The sequence below is a fragment of the Eurypyga helias genome, unplaced genomic scaffold (assembly GCF_000690775.1).
Source record: "Eurypyga helias isolate BGI_N326 unplaced genomic scaffold, ASM69077v1 scaffold9303, whole genome shotgun sequence".
NCBI lineage: Eukaryota > Metazoa > Chordata > Aves > Eurypygiformes > Eurypygidae > Eurypyga > Eurypyga helias.
Window position 1 is genome coordinate 1 of NW_010241826.1, and position 18496 is coordinate 18496.

Here is an 18496-nt window from a genome sequence, read left to right on the forward strand (position 1 = left end):
GGCCAGCCTCCCGGCGCCCAGGCGACCCTCCTGCCGACTTCGCCGGGAGTTTGGGCTCCGGGCTGGGCGCGGAGCGATGCGCCTGCCGGGACACCGAGCTGGAGGGGCTGGGTCGCTAGCTCAGGGTCCTAAGGAATCTGAGGAGGGAAAAGCCTTTCCTTTGGCATGCATGAGTAGACGTCTTCCTCCCTCCTCACTCCAAAATAACAACAAAAAACATACTCCTGTTCCTAGGAATCAAAATATTCAGAGGTGGCGAGTTTAAAAAAACCCAAAACAAACAGATGTGTCATTTATTTTGACAACTAGTATGTTCGTTTGCTGTCAATTCTGTCTGACAATTGTTTGGTAAGAAACTTAATACAGTTTTATTTCCTGGCTCTGCATTTCAACTCCTGCAGCTTTTACAGGTAGGCTTGGAGGAACCTGTTGGGATGAGATTATTTCTTGCGCTGGCAAGAATGTTATCAGATGGGAAATCGTGAGTAGGAGAGTAGAAGGAGGAATGGGTGGAAATTAAAATCCATATTGGTGTCCTGTGGGCTTCTTCCTGTGTGCCTGCAGGAAGAGATGCTGCAGCTAAAACTGGAGTTTTGTCAGAAATCTGCAAATTTATTGAAAATCCCTGATCTGTATTTTCTTCATTCCAGTTGATGTTGGGATTATACTTGGGTGATGCGGAGAAGTGCAACTCAGGCTGAACACTTGTACTGTATATTAATTTCCTACATCATTAACTTGTGTGGGAACTGAACACCATAAAGGTTCTCTGACAACACTTTTTTTGTTTGATTTGCGGCTAACTCTTTCGGCAGGGCAGTCTGAGGAAAGCTGAGTAGTTTGCTTTTCCGTGACAGCACCTGTAATGAAAGTGTCAGTCAATTTGTGTGTGTGTTCAGCAGCCTGGCTACATCAGTTTTCTCTAACACAGAGAGAGCTGCTACGAAGCTTTCATGTTTTATTGTGAGTGGTGAAAGGGAGGATGCTTTCTGGCATGCACTGGGACATGTCATTTGTGTTACAGATGAGTTAAGTAATTCGAGGTTAGATCATCGTCACCCAAGGTGATTAAATCCTTAGCCCAGCAAACCAGCTGTAGCAACTAAGCTGAAATGATCATCTTACCAGTTTTCCAGTGCTCTCCGTGAATTTGCTAAATTAATAACAGCAGATAGAAAGGCAAAAGACTGAGTGTGGGAAGCCAGCTGTGAACAGGCTGGGGATCTCATTAAGGAAAGGAATAAAGTCCTTCTGCCTGTGTTCTGGGATTGCTCCCGGACCACTGTTACTCAGCCGGGTACCGGCTGCCAGTGGCAGAGTGCAGTGCCGGCTGGTCCCACAGTGCTGGCTCCGGCTTCTTCCAGCTGTTAGAGCCAGGCTGTGAGTCCTCCGGCTGTGGCTTTGCCCTGTGAGGTGGTGCCCTCCGGGCTGCGTGAGGGTGGTGTTTTGGCAAGAGGGGACGTGGCACATGAGAAATCGTTATATTTGATCACCGGTAAGGCTGTAACAGAGTTCAAGAGCAACAGGGCTGCTCACTTAGCAGACTCTGGATTTCGTAGCTGGTGTTTTTCTGTCTGGCTCTGTAGGCATCCTGTGAGAAGCTGACCATCCAGCGAGCTGGGCGAAGTTGTAATGTGCTGTGATATGTGGCTGGGGAAGAGTGATGGAGTCATTTTTTTCTGAAGCATGTGGAGGCCACTGTCAGGACGTAATATTGAAGTAGGCGAGACCTGTTCTGGTCTGTCAGTCCTGTGCCACTGCATAGGAAATGGCCACTCTTCCTAACAAAATTAGCCTTACATTTAGTTTCCACCTTCCTGCTTTCCCACGGACTCCTTTGATCCTCCAGTTCCTCCTTTATATGCCTTTCTTTCTTATGTGCGCTTACATAGTTGGCTTCCGTGTTTTCTCATGGTAACACATTCCATATATTTGCTTCTGCTTGAGGGAAACACTCCTCATCCACCCACACATGTAACAGTGCTCCGGGCCAAATTCTGATCCTTTCTGTGTCGAGGTAAACCTGGGCAGATCCATGGACTGTGGCCCTGCTGCTTTGGGGTGGCAGCTGTATAGCTCTGGGTACAAAGTGGTCCTTTGGCTGGATTGAAGGGTCCGGGAGGCTCATTTGAGCACATGCCCACGTCACACAACAGAAATATCTGCTCTGTAAACACTTCTGCTCCTCGGCAAGGTATGCTGTGGAATAGGCTTTGCTTTCACGGGCTTTGCGAACTGCAGAGAAGCTTTCTGTGATGCAGAGGAACAGGGTACGCTGAACAACGAGACATAATTGGTTCTTTCTCGTATCCCAGCTCTTTACAAATGCATACAATGGAGCAAGCAGGATGATTTCTTAGCAGCACAGGAACACCGTAGCTGAAATTCAAGCCTGGGGAAAAGAGGGAGGTGTGGTACCGTGCTGAGCGAATGCGCTTAGCAATGCTGGATCAGAGAGACGGCGAAGCTCCCAGCATTTGTCTGGCTCTGCCTGGGCACTGCTTTGCAGAAGCTCACCCTGGTGCTACACAAGTCGAAAAAAGCCCCCTGTGCGTACTGATCCACTGCTTTTCTCCAGCAATTGTGCTTTCGGTGCTTGCCTTTGACTACTGCTTAGCAGACATAGTCGCGGCACTGCTCTACTAACAGACCCCTCTGCGGCGTGTGCTGGTAGGGTATGTAATTCCAGACCATCAACCTGGAGTAATTTGCTGTACTCCAACCCCCCTTCTTCTGGGGGTGGGGCGGAGTAGTATTTTTTTTTTAGGTATGAAATTTACAGGATCTCCAATCAAATTAAAGGTGTCCCAGGGTCAACCCGTCAAACTAAATTGCAGCCTCGAGGGAATGGAAGATCCCGAGATGTTGTGGATCAAGGATGGAGCAGTGGTGCAAAGCGTAGACCAGGTGTACATTCCAGTAGATGAAGAACACTGGATCGGCTTCCTCAGGTACAACAGATGCAGAGAAGGAAGAGTGTCGCGGAAACCATTGCACAGTTTTCTGCTGTCGGCTATATCTGTGCAACGGTGGTGCCCTCGGTGGGACAGGGTCCTTAGGTCTGCAGTTCTGCACATAGCAAGGGCATAACTGAGAGCAGAATTGAAGCCAATGAGGGCTGAGATTTTATGCACTAGAACCATATTGGTTTCCTGACTATTGTGGTGACAGGTGCTTTGCTAATGCTTGTGATGCTTGAGACGTGACTTCAAGGTGAAAGGATGCTCTTGCCTTGTTTGTTCATCTTGTTCTGCCGTGCAGCAGGAGGACTAAGGTCTGACTTATATAAATCGGTTTTCTCTCATGCTCATTCTGTTCTCGTACTTTCTCTCTTGAGCTGTCAATCTGCCTAGAGGGTGAGGGTTGTTAATTGAAATGAGACTCCCAGGACTACATCCCCTTCTTTTCTTTGGGGAGGAGTGTTTGTCACCCGAACCATCCCTGAGTCATTTTGCAGAGACTTTCCTAATAAATTTACACTGTGGTCTCAGTCCTGTCCCGCTCAGAGGTGCAAAAAATCTCTTCTGCAAAGCAGCTCTCTGTGCCTTCACTTCAGCGGAAGAGGCATGTCAGCTGGTTAAACAAGACCCAAGGTTCTGCTCTGGCTTTTTCTGTGCATAAAGAGGGCTTGTACAAGCAAACATGCCATCACCGGGAGGGCTCAAAACTGTTGACTGAGGGAGAATAACTCTTCCCTGAGCTCCAGCTTCATCTCCCGTTAGGTTTCTTGGATTGACATAGCACGGATTCTCCAACTCCAGCAACTAAAAGTCTCCGTGCTAAAGCTTGTCTGTAAGAAACACTTCGATGGTGGGGGCGGGGGGGGAAATCTGTGCCCAGTAAACTATTGCATAAAATTATGTTGTGGAAACAGTTTGTCTTGAAACTATACTGTTTACTTACCCCCAGTTCCACTAGTTAACTCTCTTAGTCCCTCACAATCTCTTTTGGATCGCCTTTCTCACCTCTTGTTTTCCTCCACTGAGAACTTTCTGCAGCACCAGGGCTAAGTTAGGGTGCTAAATCTAGGAGCGCCCGTATCTTTTTCTCCTTTTTCCTTTCTTCTCCTGAAGTGATCATTTCTACCACGCACTGTGTGACTCTCCGCTGCGATCGCTGTGTTTCAGAACATGCGGCTGGATGGGCAGGACAGCTGATGCCATTTGAAGGTACAGCTCTGAAAATCAGGCTGTAGTGGGTCCATTTTGTGCATTTCAGCAAACACTCTCCCTTTTCTGTCTTCCTTTCTGAGATGTTCTCCCCCTTTCTCAAGGCGGACAGCTAGCGTTAGGGAGGCGGGCATCAGATCTGCTGCGGATCCCTGCATGGCAGCAGGCGCATGGCTGCACATCCCGCGGGGGGCAGTCGACGTTTGTACAGTGACAGGCGTGCAGAGTCACGCCGGCACCTTTGGTAGCAGAGACCTTGTTGCTTTGGGACCAAATTCTGCCCTTACTCGCCGTGCTAGCCTCATGGTGCTCGCAGCAGTGAGGATACCGCAGATTTCCAGCGGTGGGGCAAGGAGCAGAATTTCTGCCCTGAGCTGGAGGCTGGCGACTTGAATGCTGCTCAGTCCCTATGGCTGCCTTCCCCTGCTTGGGTGCATCTTCTCAGAAGGGGGGCTGTTGCTGAGCAAAGGTGAGGTCCCGTGCTGGAGTAGGCCAGTATAGCCCCTTGAAATCACCACTTGAGGGGCCCGAGGAGTTTCTGAGCGTGAGATGCTCTTGGGATAAGAATAACACTTAAGTGCAGTTGAGGCAAGGGGGGCCCTTCTGTTCCTGTATGAGGCTGTCACGAGCCCTGTCACCTAACTGAGGTAGAACAATTAGGCTCGCTGGAGGTTTGTGATTTGGAGTTTCCTGCTAGCTGAGACGTTGTAGGCCAAGCTGTCGCTCTTGAAGGCTGGCTAGCGACGATTCGGGATCAAGATGACCAACCCCTTCCTATCCTCAGAGGACAGAAATGACAGGTTTTCTGCGAGCATGCTTCAGATGAAGGCTGTCTGCTCTCCTGCGGATTCCCTCCACCCACTTTAGAGAGTAGCCTCCCGTCTCCGCTGTTTTGCCACGCGCTTTGTGCTGGCTGGCTGTTGCCCTCCTCCCCAGAGCTGGCTGCGTCTCACTGGGTGTTGTCCATGCATCTGGTTTGCCAAACACTGGAGGGTCCTTTGGGGCAAAAACATGCTTTATCCACATAAAATATCGATATGGCTTTTGGCTTTTTTCAGCTTGAAATCCGTCGAGCGGACAGATTCTGGGAAGTACTGGTGCCAGGTTGAGAACGGGGGGAAGAAGGAAGAATCACAGCAAGTGTGGCTCATAGTGGAAGGTAAGGAGGAGTAGTAGTGCTGGTTTCCTTTTAGGGCTGACCCACCAATATGCTTTAGATGGAAGTGGTAGGAGCGGATTGCTCCAGTGACAGGCTTCTTGGCTCTGAACCGTTGCTGCTATCTGCAGTGAGATCGCAGGAGTAAGAGATAGAGTAGCTTCAAGTAGAGAAGCTGTCAGTTCATATCCTTCTGGTTTTATTTTGGCATGTTAGGCACACACATTTCTTTCCAGCCCCTCAATCCATTGTTGCTTTCATCTCCAAATAATTCTTAGAATGATGGGATAGTTTAGGTCAAAAGGGATCAATGGACATCATCCGGTCCAACCCATTTCTCCAGGCAGGGTCACAGCCTGGTTCTGTGTGTATCAGCTAAACTGGTCTTTGAGGGCAAGGTACAGTTTTAGCCCAGTTCTGAGTTTTGGGAGAAGTGCTGTGCATCAGCGCTTCATAGCTGTGACTGTTCCATGTGGCGCTGTTTTGCCCAGTCTTGTCTGGTAAAGAATAACTTTGGCATGGTTGCCCAGAAGTCACCCAAGGCAGTGTGGATTGGTGGCTTCTTACTGTCTTTGATTTCAAAGCCATGATTGTGTTAGATCCTCAGAAGCTAATAGTCATAGGATGGCTTAATATTTGGTAAGAAAGTTGACAGGAACAGTACATTTGCAGCTAGAAGTGGCTTTTTGGATGTAACTGGTAACATTTTGGGCTAGAACTGAATCAACAGTCTTAAACAGGGTGAGCAGAGAGGGTGTTGTGGGAGGTGGTGTGGTCTGGGTGTTTTACAGCAAAGGTCTCACTCAGAGCTGTGGAAACATCCATAGCAGTTCTTACAGGGAGAGGAGTACTTGCTTGCTGCCTTCCATAAGTCCCAGGTTTTTGTTCACCTAAATTTTCAGATGCAGTTTCAACTAGAGAACGTTGTTTACAGCCTGAAACGCTCACTGTGGTGCAGTTTCCATTTATATTCCAATTACAATGGCCTGCTCCAGAGGTGGCTGCATTTTCGTGGTGGGTGCATTAGGAGTGACTGCGTAGTTCAGTGTGCTAAGCCATCTGAAAAACAAAGGAGCCTTTCTGGTTAGCACAGGTGAAAAATATCAAAGTCACAAAAAAAACAGCTGCGTCTAGGTGAGGGGGAGTGTTGAGGATGAAGGCCAAAGCTTACAGCAGAAGCGTAAGCTTAAAACGTGCAACTAGTTGCCTTTATGAGAAAAGCAAGTATGGCAGAAGCTAGTTAAAGTTGAACTGAGCATGTAATCATGTGAAATGGGAGTTGGGGGGAGGAAAACCCAACAAGTAGTGATAAAGGGTAGATTTTTAGAAGTGTGTGAGTTGTTAGCCTAAGAAAACACCGGGAATACAAAAGCCTATCAGTCCCACCTTCACTGTTATCTCTGTGTGTACTACTTCCCTGGCCTACCAGCTTTGTCTAGAAGTGGCTGCTGTATAGATAACAACCGTTGTCCTCTTTGACTGAAGAGAGGATCTTTACCCTGCTGATTTGCAGCCTTCCATAGGTGCTGACACCCTTCAGCTGCCACACAAAACAAGCGTGGACTGCTGATGATCTAACTTACAGCGAACTCGAATGCATTTCTGTGCTGTCTAGTATCTGCCTTGAGATACACTTAGGTACCATGTGTCAGGCAGAATTTGTAGCAATGGTATTTAAACTGTGTTTGTAATACAGATAGAATGTTTGGTCTTGTGAAACACTTCTCAGAACTTATAAAATCAAAATTATTTTGAAATTGTTTTCTGGTTTAGAAACTAGACTCTGGCCTTACCGAGAACATGATAGCGTTCAGTGGTTGGAGAGGTAGTCTAAGAGAGGCATGCTGCAGGGTCTGACCATCTCGAAAATACAAATTATGTTTCTTACAGAACTTTCCCTTTGAAATTACACCTCTGACCTGCTGTTCCTGGGGTTGCTAGCTCCTGTTGTGGCTACGGTCAGAGCCCCAGCCTTACCTCTATGGACACATGCCTCTGAACTAACGCTGTCTAAAAACTGAGCTGTAGAAAAACATCCACCCTGTAGGTTGGGTGCTGGCTTAGAACAGGGAATAGACAGGCTCATTTCCTTGCTTTGCCACTGGCTGTTGGCTGCTTGGTGCCTCCATGGTGCACCTGTGAAAGGGAGGATGCCAGCACTCACCTCTTGTGCCAGGAACTGGGATGCTATATGTGTCGCTGGCAGGGAAATATCCAGGTAACATATGTACAAAGGCAGTGCAAGTTCCTGAGCTGGATGAGTCAGCTGCACTCCCTGAACTATGGGAGCTTTTAATTGTGGTCTTGTCTGTTCTGGTTAGCTGCTCCCAAAGTGAGAAAACCTGCCCAGCTGGGCAGGATCCTCCCAAGAGGTTACTTCTGGTGCCATGGCAAAGGGACAGGAGGCAGGGCTCCTGTTCAGAGGTAGAAGAAACAATGGTGTTTTCCCTTTTAATCCTCCTTGGATAAGGAGGGCAAAGCAGGCAGAGGTGTCACAGCTAGTATCTGAAAGTTTATTCACTTTTATTGTTTATATGTGACTGCAATTAAAAAAAAAAAAGTAAAACGTAAGCAAAAACCAGCAGTAAATCATGATGGTGGATATACCTGTCCTGAGCATTAGCCTTTGTACAGATAGGTCACTTCAGGAATGATGGTGCCTATTTTTAGACCTACTTTGGTTTGTTCACTTACTTGCCACTCTACAGGGAGTGGCAAGGAGGCGAGGAAGGCACAAGGAAACTGCCACCTCAAAGGCACAAACAGCAACAGGAGGGTCAGTGGAAGGCCGAGGACACCACTTTCAGTTGGAGTGTAGGGGAAATGTCAAGCACAAGGCTTCTAAATCCCTCTTTGGGCACCTACGTTAATTGCCTGCTGTTGGAGGTGCTCAGCATCTGCCGCGCCAACTGGAGCCACTTGGGCCTGGGCCAGACGCTGCAATTTAAGCCTGGGGATGCACAGTGTTGTCGGTTCCTCTGTCTCTGTGAGGCAGCAGATCAGCGGTTTCCAGAACACACTAAGCTGAGAACACTTCATTTCGGTGTAGATGCAGTCAGTAGCAGCTGTGCTTGATACCCGAAGTTTTGAGTGTAGAAGGGAACTCAGCGTTTCGCTGGGCCTTCAGCTCCTCCACCAGAAGCCATCCTGCAATGTCAGCACTGGTGCCGATGAATTTTCTGTCACTGGTTTGGAGCATGGAAACCACAAGAGTTTGGGCATTTCCCATAAGAGGAACCACATCTCTTGATGTGTTGAGTTACGCTCAGCTATTGCCACTTAGAAATGGCCTGAGGTGGTTAGCACTGCAGCTGCATTCTGCTCCCTGTGGGCCTGTTCTGAGGCCTGTTGTATCAAGCAGGAGTCTTTCCACGGTGGGGAACAGATAGTTATCAAGAGAGCTGGGTCCGTGTTCAGAGGCTTCAGCTCTGAAACAAATTACCCCTAATTCCAAGGCAGCCTGGTTCTCATGGTGTCGGAGCGTGCTGGAAGGCAGCTCCAGTCAATTAAGCTGTGGAGAGAGCATTGTAAATGATCCCAGTCTTTCACCGGCGGGATTCTTTCCTCACGTATGGGTTTGTTACAGCCGCTAGTTCAACACATTCACAAGCTTCAGTTTTTAATGCATGGCAACAAGTATCCACGGCTGGATTAGGTATCTTTTAAAGTGGTGTCTGCCACCACTGAAGTTATTGACTGTTGCCTCTTTAACCTCCAATCTCTCCAGCTGAAAAATTGAGCAAATACTGCCACTAAAAGCTAATTCATAAGAGAGTCTTGAAGGAGATTCAGTGAAAGAGGTTTTTTGAAGGCATTTGGGGAAGCAGGCACTCTGTCCTCTCTGACTTCTTCTAATGGGTGTATGTAGACATTCATGTTCTGAGGGGATCCAGCATATCTGATGCCTGGTTCTTGTGAAGGACTCGGAGGGAGTTGGATGAGTCTTAGGGGCAGGGCTGATGAGCGTCCAGTGTTGGGCACTGGTATTGGTGGAAATAATCAAGAGACAGAAGGAGTCCCTCCAGTTATTATCACTTGTCTGTTGCTTTTCTAGGTGTGCCCTACTTTACTGTGGAACCTGAGGATGTGTCCGTGTCCCCTAATGCCCCATTTCATATGGCCTGTGCTGCTGTTGGTCCCCCTGAACCAGTGACAATTGTCTGGTGGATGGGAGACTCTAGAGTGGGGGTTCCAGACATCTCCCCCTCCATCTTAAATGTGTCAGGTAAGGCTGCTGCCAATGCAGGGGGTCACCTTGAGCATCAGAAGATGAGGACAGCTCACTTCTGATCATGCCTAGTGACACTGGGTAGACACATAGTGTGAGAATGCTCTTTCACTGTACCTTTAGGGTTGAGATCATGATCACACACAAAGCCAGATCATCTCGAGGGGTGATCCTTGCTCTGTTTTCTGCTGACTTGAGGCACACAGGCTCTTACAGAGCTTGGGTGGGGCTGGCATGGTGGAAACCATGCTGCTGGATGGATGGATGGTGCGTCGGGTGCCTTTTTTGTTCCACTTCGTGAAGGGTGTTCGTGGTTATATTAAGTAACTCTGACATCTGGCTTGGAAGTCTCCAAGCATTCACATGTAACAGATGCCACCTCCTCCCTCTGTGCATAGCCATGTCACACACTGCTTTTGCCTCTCTTGTCCCCCCTCTCTGTTCTTGCAGGCTTGCTGGATGCTCTTATCGTTAAAACCTGATCACCTCATGTAATTGACACTTTTAGAGTGGTTGTATTGCTGCTGAAGTGGGCTGGTTGATATCCTCAGAGACCAAGGTTTGCCTCAGAGCAGGCACTAGGTACATGGTGGTAAGACTGCCTTCCCCAGCAGCGTCAGCTGAAGAGCTCAGGAGCTAGTAGGTGTCCAGGCCTCTCTTCAGCCCACTTTCAGGGAAGGGCTGTATCTATACGAGGACCTGAGGGCAGCTATTCTTGTAGTTACCTCTTAAAGGTGACTTTTTGTTGGTTGTTGCCCAACAGTTTTGTGTTACTGCATCTCTCTGCTGCTGTTTTATTATTCTCAGCAGCGCTGAATCAGAGTTGAACTAGCTATTTAGAAAGAAAAGGTTTTACAACTGAGAGTCATCTCTTGGGCTTCTTCATCAGGGTTAATACAGTTACACCCAGGGGGAGTTTCTTTCTATACATCTTTGGCCATCCTTTGAGCTATCCAATCCTATTAAGCCTTCCCTTAGAACCTAATTTATATGCAAATCAAAACCTGGTTTGTGATTTGCAGTGGTTTTATCATCTGTTCCTTCTTTTACGTAGCCACTCGATGCTGTTCCAAGTTGGAAATGAAAACTGCTCCCTTATGGTATAATCTGCCTGTTGAAATGGAAACGAAAAAAGATTGATAGTCAAGAGGGGAAAGACAATAAAAAAATAAATTTTCCTTCCTCCACTGAACTCATCTCACAGTGCCTCACAAAACTTCTGTCATCGTTGGGCAGTGGCAGGGAGGCCTGAAGAAGGGCATCTGCTCCTAGTGGTTCTCCAAATGAATTGCTATTATATGTGTCCATCACCTTTCTTTGCTCCTTTCAGTGTTCTTTGGCATGTCCCTTGGGCAGATCTTGTCTTTGCAATGGAAAAAAAATGTAGCAGGACACAGGCTGCATGGTCAGATTGACAGACCATGTCAAAAAAAGATGGTTGTTAAGAAAACGAGCAGTGCTAGCTAAAGGAAGTATCAAATTCTAAACAAAATAATAAAGTACTGGCTAGAAAGCAAACATTTAGAAGGTTCAGCAAACAGTTGGCTTGGTAAAAGGATTGTTTTATTTAGAAAGAAGTGCTGGCAATGGTGCTCGAGAGTGAGGAGACCTTGGTTTGGGGTGTGTTTTGTGTTTTCCTCAGGGCAGGGCTATGCTTGGTTCTGTCTTTGGGACATGCCTACCAAGTCAGGTGCTGCTGTGCTCTGCTCTTCTGCCTGCCTGGCCCTCAGCCTACTGGCTGCATTTTCCTATGGTTTGCCTTGCTCTTCCATTTCATAGCAGTCCTCCTCTCTTCCGCTACACCTTCTTCACAACACTGTTAATTCAGGCTTGGGAGATGAATCCAAGGGCAGAGACAGACACTGTGCAACCTGCTCCATGCAGCTCTGAAATCTTCGTCCCTCCTAAACTGTATGCCCGTAGTATTTTACTTCCGCTTCCTGTGCGTGTCTTCGGATGTCTGTTGCAAGGTGAGGGATGTGCTTCAGCATTTGGTTGGAGGTTTGTCTGGCCTTATAACCCAGTGAGAAGATGGTTGTTGCTCAGGTGGCAGGCTGAGGTCCAAGAGCATTGGATGTGTTCAGCTCCTTGCTCCAAAGATACTCACCACAGTGTCAGAAGTGGACATCTACTAATGGAGTACTCTGAGCTGCTGTTCTGTCATCCTTCTTCTGAAGCTCCCATGGAAGCTTTCCTCCACTGCCAAACTCCCTCCATTAAAAATGTGTTTAGCACATTAATTACATTGAAATCCACGTGCCTTTGATTGGCACCCAGCTCAGCCCTCCAATTGCCTGTACAGCTTGAGCTGGATGTCACACATAATTGAAATTCTGCTGAAGGTTGAAGCTGGATTATATAGCTGTTTGTGTTTCCTTTCCTTTTCTTGGCTGATCTCCAGGTATTAATCAAAGCACAGTTTTCTCCTGCGAAGCTCACAACGTAAAGGGATTGTCATCATCTCGGACAGCCACTGTTCAAATTAAAGGTGAGAGAGTGCAAGAGAATGGGCAAGGGACTCGAGTTTGCTCTCCGGGGAGGGAAGGTAGGGCGCCTTAATGCAAGGGGTTGTCTCAGAGCTGCCAGCAGCCGGCACCAGTTGGGGCTCTCGGCAGTCGAAACAGCGCTTTGTGCTCTAACAGCACTTCGCTCTTGCTATGCAGGGCCGTATCCCAGGCTGTTGAAAGTAAACCACATCCAATTCAGGAGTGGAAATGTGATGTCAAATAACAGTTTTTCCTTGAAAAGGATGGAGTGAGAGCAGTTAAATTGTTTGTGAGAGATGAAGATGGATATAAGTCTGTAGCTGGGGAAATCTTTCCTTCTTGGGAGATAGGTGGGGGATCCTGTCAGAGCTAAAGAGGCCGTTACTTCTGCTTGCTTCTATTGGCATCACATTAGATGCTGAAGGCAGGCCATCAGCAGTGGCCAGTAATGTCTGCTTATCCACACTGTTTTAATGGATTTTATTTTTTTTAACTCTTTGCTTTTTAAAAACTCACTTCAAACAAATAATTTCTAGCCTTTGCGTGGCCAGTTGCCATTTGGATGTCCGTAAGTTGATGTCACGTTTCCTCTGTTCCTCCAGGTGACTGAAACAGGGGTAATCAGAGCAATCACCTCTTCCCACTCCTCTTCATGTTGAGATGCTTCTGCATTTGAATTTTTAGTCATGCTCTTAATGTGCATTAAATGACATGATTATCAGTTCCCAGGAGAGGCATGTCACAAAAATCGTTTGTTCCAAGTGGTAGCTTATTGCTCAGCACGAATAAGAGCAAACATTTATGCCTGTATCAGAACTCAGTTGTATTAGGTGATATTCATCAAAGGATAGCTTAAAATCCAGCTGTAGATCTACAGCTCATAGAGTGTATTTTTCTTCAGGACATTGTGGTTACTGCTATGCCAAGAATGCAGTGTGCTAGACTAGTAAGATTTATAACTTAATTTAAAAATGTTAGGAGTTGTTGCTTTAAAGGCTTGCCTACACAAGGGAATTAGTTATTGTGGAATATATCTTCTATGGATATTTTTATCCTGGGATAGAATTTAGTTCACAAAACTACTGTGCTTTAAAAAAATCTCATCAAGCTGTAATTTGATGTAACATTTAGCATAAACAAGCTTTTTTCTTTTTTAATTTAACACAGGTGTTTGGCTGGTGATTTTTTTAATCATTAATAAGGTGATGGGGTAAAAGGTCTCAGAATTCTCACATTTCCCAACAGTTATGTTTAGCCAAAAGTGCTCCATAGGGGTAAATCATCAGCTGTTTGGGAGGGGCATATCACTCACCCACACGCAGGCTTTTTAGAGCTGAGGAAGGACAAGCTTAAGTGTTTCGGCAAATATTGCACCAGTATGTGACATGTCCTAGAGATTAAAAAAAAAAACCAAAAAAACCCCCAAGTTTTAAATAGCAAGTCCAGTGCTGTACTTGTAAAAGTTCTAACTGCAGTACCTCAAAGATATGTCTAAGAAAGTGGGAGCCTCTTAGGAAGTGATGAGGCTCTTCTAAAGAGCAAAAGTTTTGAAGATCTGGTACATCCCTTGTTAAAATTAAAGCAAAGCTCGTATCAAAGACATCAGTAGCAACAGGAGCAGGTCCAGGTAATGTTTATTTAGTCTTTGATTCTATGAACATGTAGACTTTGAAATTACTCCTGGGAGTAGTTGTCCTTACATCTGTGATCAGGGCCTTCCTCTCCAACACAGACCCATCTGTTAATGAGGACTCTGAAGTCTTTCTACAATTTATTAAACAATTTGTTTCTTCTGTGTTTCCAGAGGCAAATATTTTCGCTAGGACATTTACAAACTGTTAACATTTATCCCTATTTGCTGCTCTTGTTGTTCATTATCTATTCTGTGTAGTGCCCACAATGTGCTGGGTGTACTCCAAGCAGAAAATTACTGTTATTGTAGCCCGCAGTCCCCAGCCCTGCACAAAGCCCCATTGTTCCAGCCACTCTGCAAGCAGAGGGGAAGTTAACTCTCAGTATGTTAACAGTCAAGGTGCTGTTTTCAGCCTGGATTTGCTCTCCTTCATGTGTGCAGCTAAGACTTTCACGGTGGTACCCTATGCTTCAGAGCACAACAGGCAACAGCCACCCAGAGGTTTTTTTCCCCTAATGGATGATGGAGAAATGCATCTGTCCCTTCTTGCCAGCGCTGTCCCCTAACTCTGCACTTTGTAGGTGACCCTTTTCAGTGGCTGTCTCCATTACAGCGTGGATGTGTTAGCAGCTGATTATTTATTCTCACTGGTGGTATAGCCTGTATCTCCTTTGGGCCTGCCATCAAGTGTTGAAAATTACATGTTGCTAAACCCAAAAGTTACACAAAAGGCTTAAGGGCAGTGTTTCAGTGATATCCAAGTAAGCAGTGAAAGCAAGCTTTTTTCCCCCCAAAGGGCTTACAAACCCGAATACCCAACATCAAAAGGGAAAGAAAGCAAGACACAAAGTCTTAACTCATAAAAACCTTTCACCAAAAGGCAAAGAACTCATTGCCCATCTTCCACCCCAGATCCGTGCTCTGCTGCCCCACCTCCCACCCACATCCTGGTATTATCTAGGTGGCAACCCCCTGCCCGGGGTCCTGATAACTCTTTAACCAGACAACAAAGGCTTTCTAGGGTTAATCTGTGGCACTATCTACTCCTGCCCCCTCCTCTCCTCTAGGCCCTCTGCAGGGACCTGGGGGGGAGCTCTGGCCTATGCATTTCTCGTGCCAGATGGCCCAGTGGAGATGCTGAAGGCAGTATTGTGGTTGTCCTCGGTGCAATGAGAGACAAAGGTGCTCTCTGGGAGAGTAGAAAATGCAGCTGGAGGAATCGTGGTATGCAATTGCTTTTTCCACTGCTGCTTTCCACTGGATACAGCTCAGGAGAGGTGGAAAATTCGATCTGTAGGCAGAGCCTTGTCCCGAGGACCGTTTGGCTTTTGGAAGAGGACTCCTCAGGGTACAATTTGTCGAGGTGTTGCAGGAGAAGTATTACTCATGGCAGCAGTGTAAGATTTTTTAAAATCAGCAAAAGGTCGTGCGAGAAGTTAATATTCATGAAGTTGGTAATTTTTTCAGGAGTGAGGTGTCTAAATAAAACCAGAGACTCAGGAGTGAAAAAGAAATGGTGAGAGTTATATCCAGAAGAATAGGAAGTAACTATGTGGAATGACAGTGGGAGGAAAACGGGAAGCATTGAGGATCCTAAAAGGAAGCTGAAGCACTGGAGTTAGCAGGACAATATGCTAGAGGCCCCTGCAGTGGTGGAGGTGTCTGGCCAGAGCGAGAGCAGCAGCGGGGCAGCGCTCTGGTGCTGCTCTGAGGTGGTAGGAAGCACAAATGTCTGATTAAATGGCCAGTCTGGGAATCCTGATCTCGTTCCTGGCTCTGCCCTTTATTTGTAGCATGGTATCAGTCGTGTAACAGGCACTGCCTTTACCTCGAACTGCCCCTCTATAGAAGAGAGTGCTTTCCGAGTTCATTGATGCCAAGCCTGAAGGAGGCACGGTTTTCAGTCCAGGCTCTGTCCCAGGGTGTTTTGGGTAGAATTTGTGATGGACAAGTGCTGGAGGTAGCGCTTTCGCAGCACAAAGCCGTCTACTGCAAATCCAGCTGCAGGGTGTTTCGGGCTCCCTAGAGCAAACCACTCTTCCACTGGTGCTGGCAGAGCTGGTTTGGGGAGCTGGACTGAGAGCCAGGGGAGGCGTTTTAAAGCCCCAATTTGGTTCACAATGTAGGTCCGTGGGCAGTTGTGTGCGCAGGGCTGGGTCATGCATTGGAATGGAGGGGGCAGGGAAGAGGGCTGAGCAGCAAGGTGTAAACATCACACACTGGCATCGCTATCAAAGAGATCAACTGCTGCCTGTATGCATCAAGCGAGTGCTGGACTGTTAAAGGATGGATGCCAATAGCTTGTTCGATGTTAAAATAATAGTTTCATTCACAACAGTCAGGGACGCTCGCTAAAGATGTGATATTGTACCATTTCTGTTAGTGATTTCATTGCATAATTCCTAGCCTCAAGCCTCTGCCATTTCCATGTGAATACCTGCTCAGTTCTGTGTATACTGAAAGGTCTCTTTGTTTCCTTTATAGCCATGCCTCTCCCGCCTCTCAATGTAACTGTAAGCCAAGTCACCAGCAGCAATGCCAGCGTGGTCTGGGTGCCAGGATTTGATGGCCGCGCACCCCTCCATTCTTGCACTCTTCAGGTATGGCCCCTCTGGGTTGTCCCCTGCCCTGCATGAAGAATGGGACTCCCCTGAGCCACGACATTGCTTGGCTCTTGTGCTCTCCTTACTGCTTTGTAGCAGTGTTTGAATTCTTATTCCACGGTTTTAAAACATGGGAACTTAACAGGATGAAACTCAGGGCACAGATAGGTGCCAAAAAGCAGGGTGTGAAGTTTTTGAGCATGAAGTGTCCAGCTGAAAGCTTGAGACTGGCCCCGTTCTCCCTCCCAGCAGGCTGTCACATCCGTTGGTCCGTGGCAGCGACTCGGTGCAGAGTATTACACTGCAGCACATATGAAACACACACCGCTCCATGGGAAGTGCCTTTAAGGAGCTGCAGGGTGCTCATGCATCCTGCTAGCGTGCAGCAGCCGGACCCTGGTAGCTTGTTTCAGCACAGTGCAGTGGCCTGGGGCTCCCATACCAGCTCAGCCCTGTGCTTTGCAGTGCCAGAGGAAATGCAGGGATCTGGACATCCCAGTGAGCCCAAGGGATGAGGAGCTTGCAAAGTGTAGGATGTGGTACAGGAAAGGTGGGAATGATGGAGGCAGGAGACTGATTTGGCTTTTTGATAGAAAATCAGACCTGTTTGCATGTTTCAGAGTAAATTAAGCCCAGCCTTTAAATATTGGTTGGTTTTAAATTGTCAAAGACCAATTCTGCCCAGAAAATGGTGATAAAATCCTTTAGCTCTCCTGGGTGCCGAGTCCTCAACACCTGTGAAAAATTGGACTGCTTCTTTAGGTTCCTGGGAACAATGGTACATGTCCAACTTCAGGCAGAGTTAGTTTCTAGCACTGCACACTCGGTATAATCAGATCAAACAGCTGGTAACTGAGTGTCCGAAAGAAATGGTGATTCCTGAAGCAGGCCATGCAAACACAGCTAGGCACATTCCTCGTGGACTTACCTGCCAGGTGTGAACGTTGGGCCCCTTTGCTTTTCATGCCTGATTACAGCAGCAGTGTGAGCTGGAGTGGAATTTCTAGGGGGTGTTGGCAACTGCGTAGAGGAGCATTATAAACACAAGGTATGCTGGAAGCAGCCTAGCAGATTTACTTACAGCCCTCTTTTTATTTGGGAAGGAACCAGAGACTTCATGCTGTGATGTTTATTCCCTTTCATAAGTAAAAGAAACCATCATCTTGTTTTAACTCACTGGCAGAAAGAATGCCTGAATATAGCTGGCCCTGGGCTCTGGGTTTTGTTGCTGCTTCTGTTCTTGTTCACAGTCGAAAATGGTTTTCTTCCTCTGTTGTACAAGTTATCTCCAGTTGGAACAGCCTATTCTCTCTGCTTGCACACTGCAATGCTAATCACCCTGGGTTTTGAGTTTCCCCTCTCATTTTTGGCAGGAGCAGGGGTGGGGGGGATGGGACATGTAGAAAAGAGGCTGAATCAGAGCAGCTCAGTTTCTGTCCACTCAGCAGTCTCTCAACCCTTTTCTAAGCCTTTTCTGTTCTGTTTGGGGAGGATGAAGTTCCTGCATTTGGATGTGGGAGCAGGGTAACTTGGCAATAACAGAAAGCCGTGCTTCCTCTGTCTCCCACATTGAGAGATTTTTTCGAGAGTCGGTGACCCACATTTCCATCTGAAAATGGACATGCTCCTGGCTCCCCACGACTGCATTTCTGCTCGGAGTCTCCCAGAAAGAGAAGGGGGATTGAAACTTGGCTGTGGTTTTCTGGTACTCAGGAATTGCAGCGGGTGCCCTAAGAGCACCATGTTCGTTCAGACCAGTGGATTCGTTCTGGGGACAGGGTAGGGAATCGATGTGTTTATTGACTGCTAACAGAGGCCGTGTTCAGGGCATAAAGGGGGCAGATGTAAGCGCACCGACTCTTCAGACTGTTGAACAGAAACGCATCATCAAACTGATGGGGTTTCACACAAAAGTCTGCTTGTTTTTTCCTTGCTTTGGGTGACACCGATAATGACAACAGTGTGGTTTTCTATTAAGGGCACTTGAGATTCTTCCTTTTTATTAGCCAAACAAATCAGTGGGCCGGAAGTGTGTGTGAGAATGAGCAGAAAGGCAGGGAGAAAGATTGCTATATAAAGAATATAGTGTCCATATGAGTGTTTCACTTGTCAGTACACCTTGCTTTTACTCCCAGCTTTGCTATCTCATATGCACGTGAGAAGAAAGACAGGCTGAGCCTGGGAGCTGTGCAGTGATTTCTGCTGTTGTCTGTACATCAGC

General features: G+C 47.2%; 1 protein-coding gene across 1 annotated transcript in view; it reads left to right on the forward strand.

Annotated features, from left to right (window-relative positions):
* Positions 1-2769: 2769 nt before the first annotated feature.
* The window catches only part of TYRO3 (TYRO3 protein tyrosine kinase), a 39173-nt gene continuing 23446 nt past the window's right edge, over positions 2770-18496 (forward strand). Inside the window, exons 1-5 of the mRNA XM_010148876.1 lie at positions 2770-2951; positions 5228-5328; positions 9380-9550; positions 11955-12041; positions 16157-16272. Coding sequence (XP_010147178.1) covers positions 2770-2951; positions 5228-5328; positions 9380-9550; positions 11955-12041; positions 16157-16272 — 657 coding nt within the window. The remainder of the gene's footprint in view (positions 2952-5227; positions 5329-9379; positions 9551-11954; positions 12042-16156; positions 16273-18496) is intronic.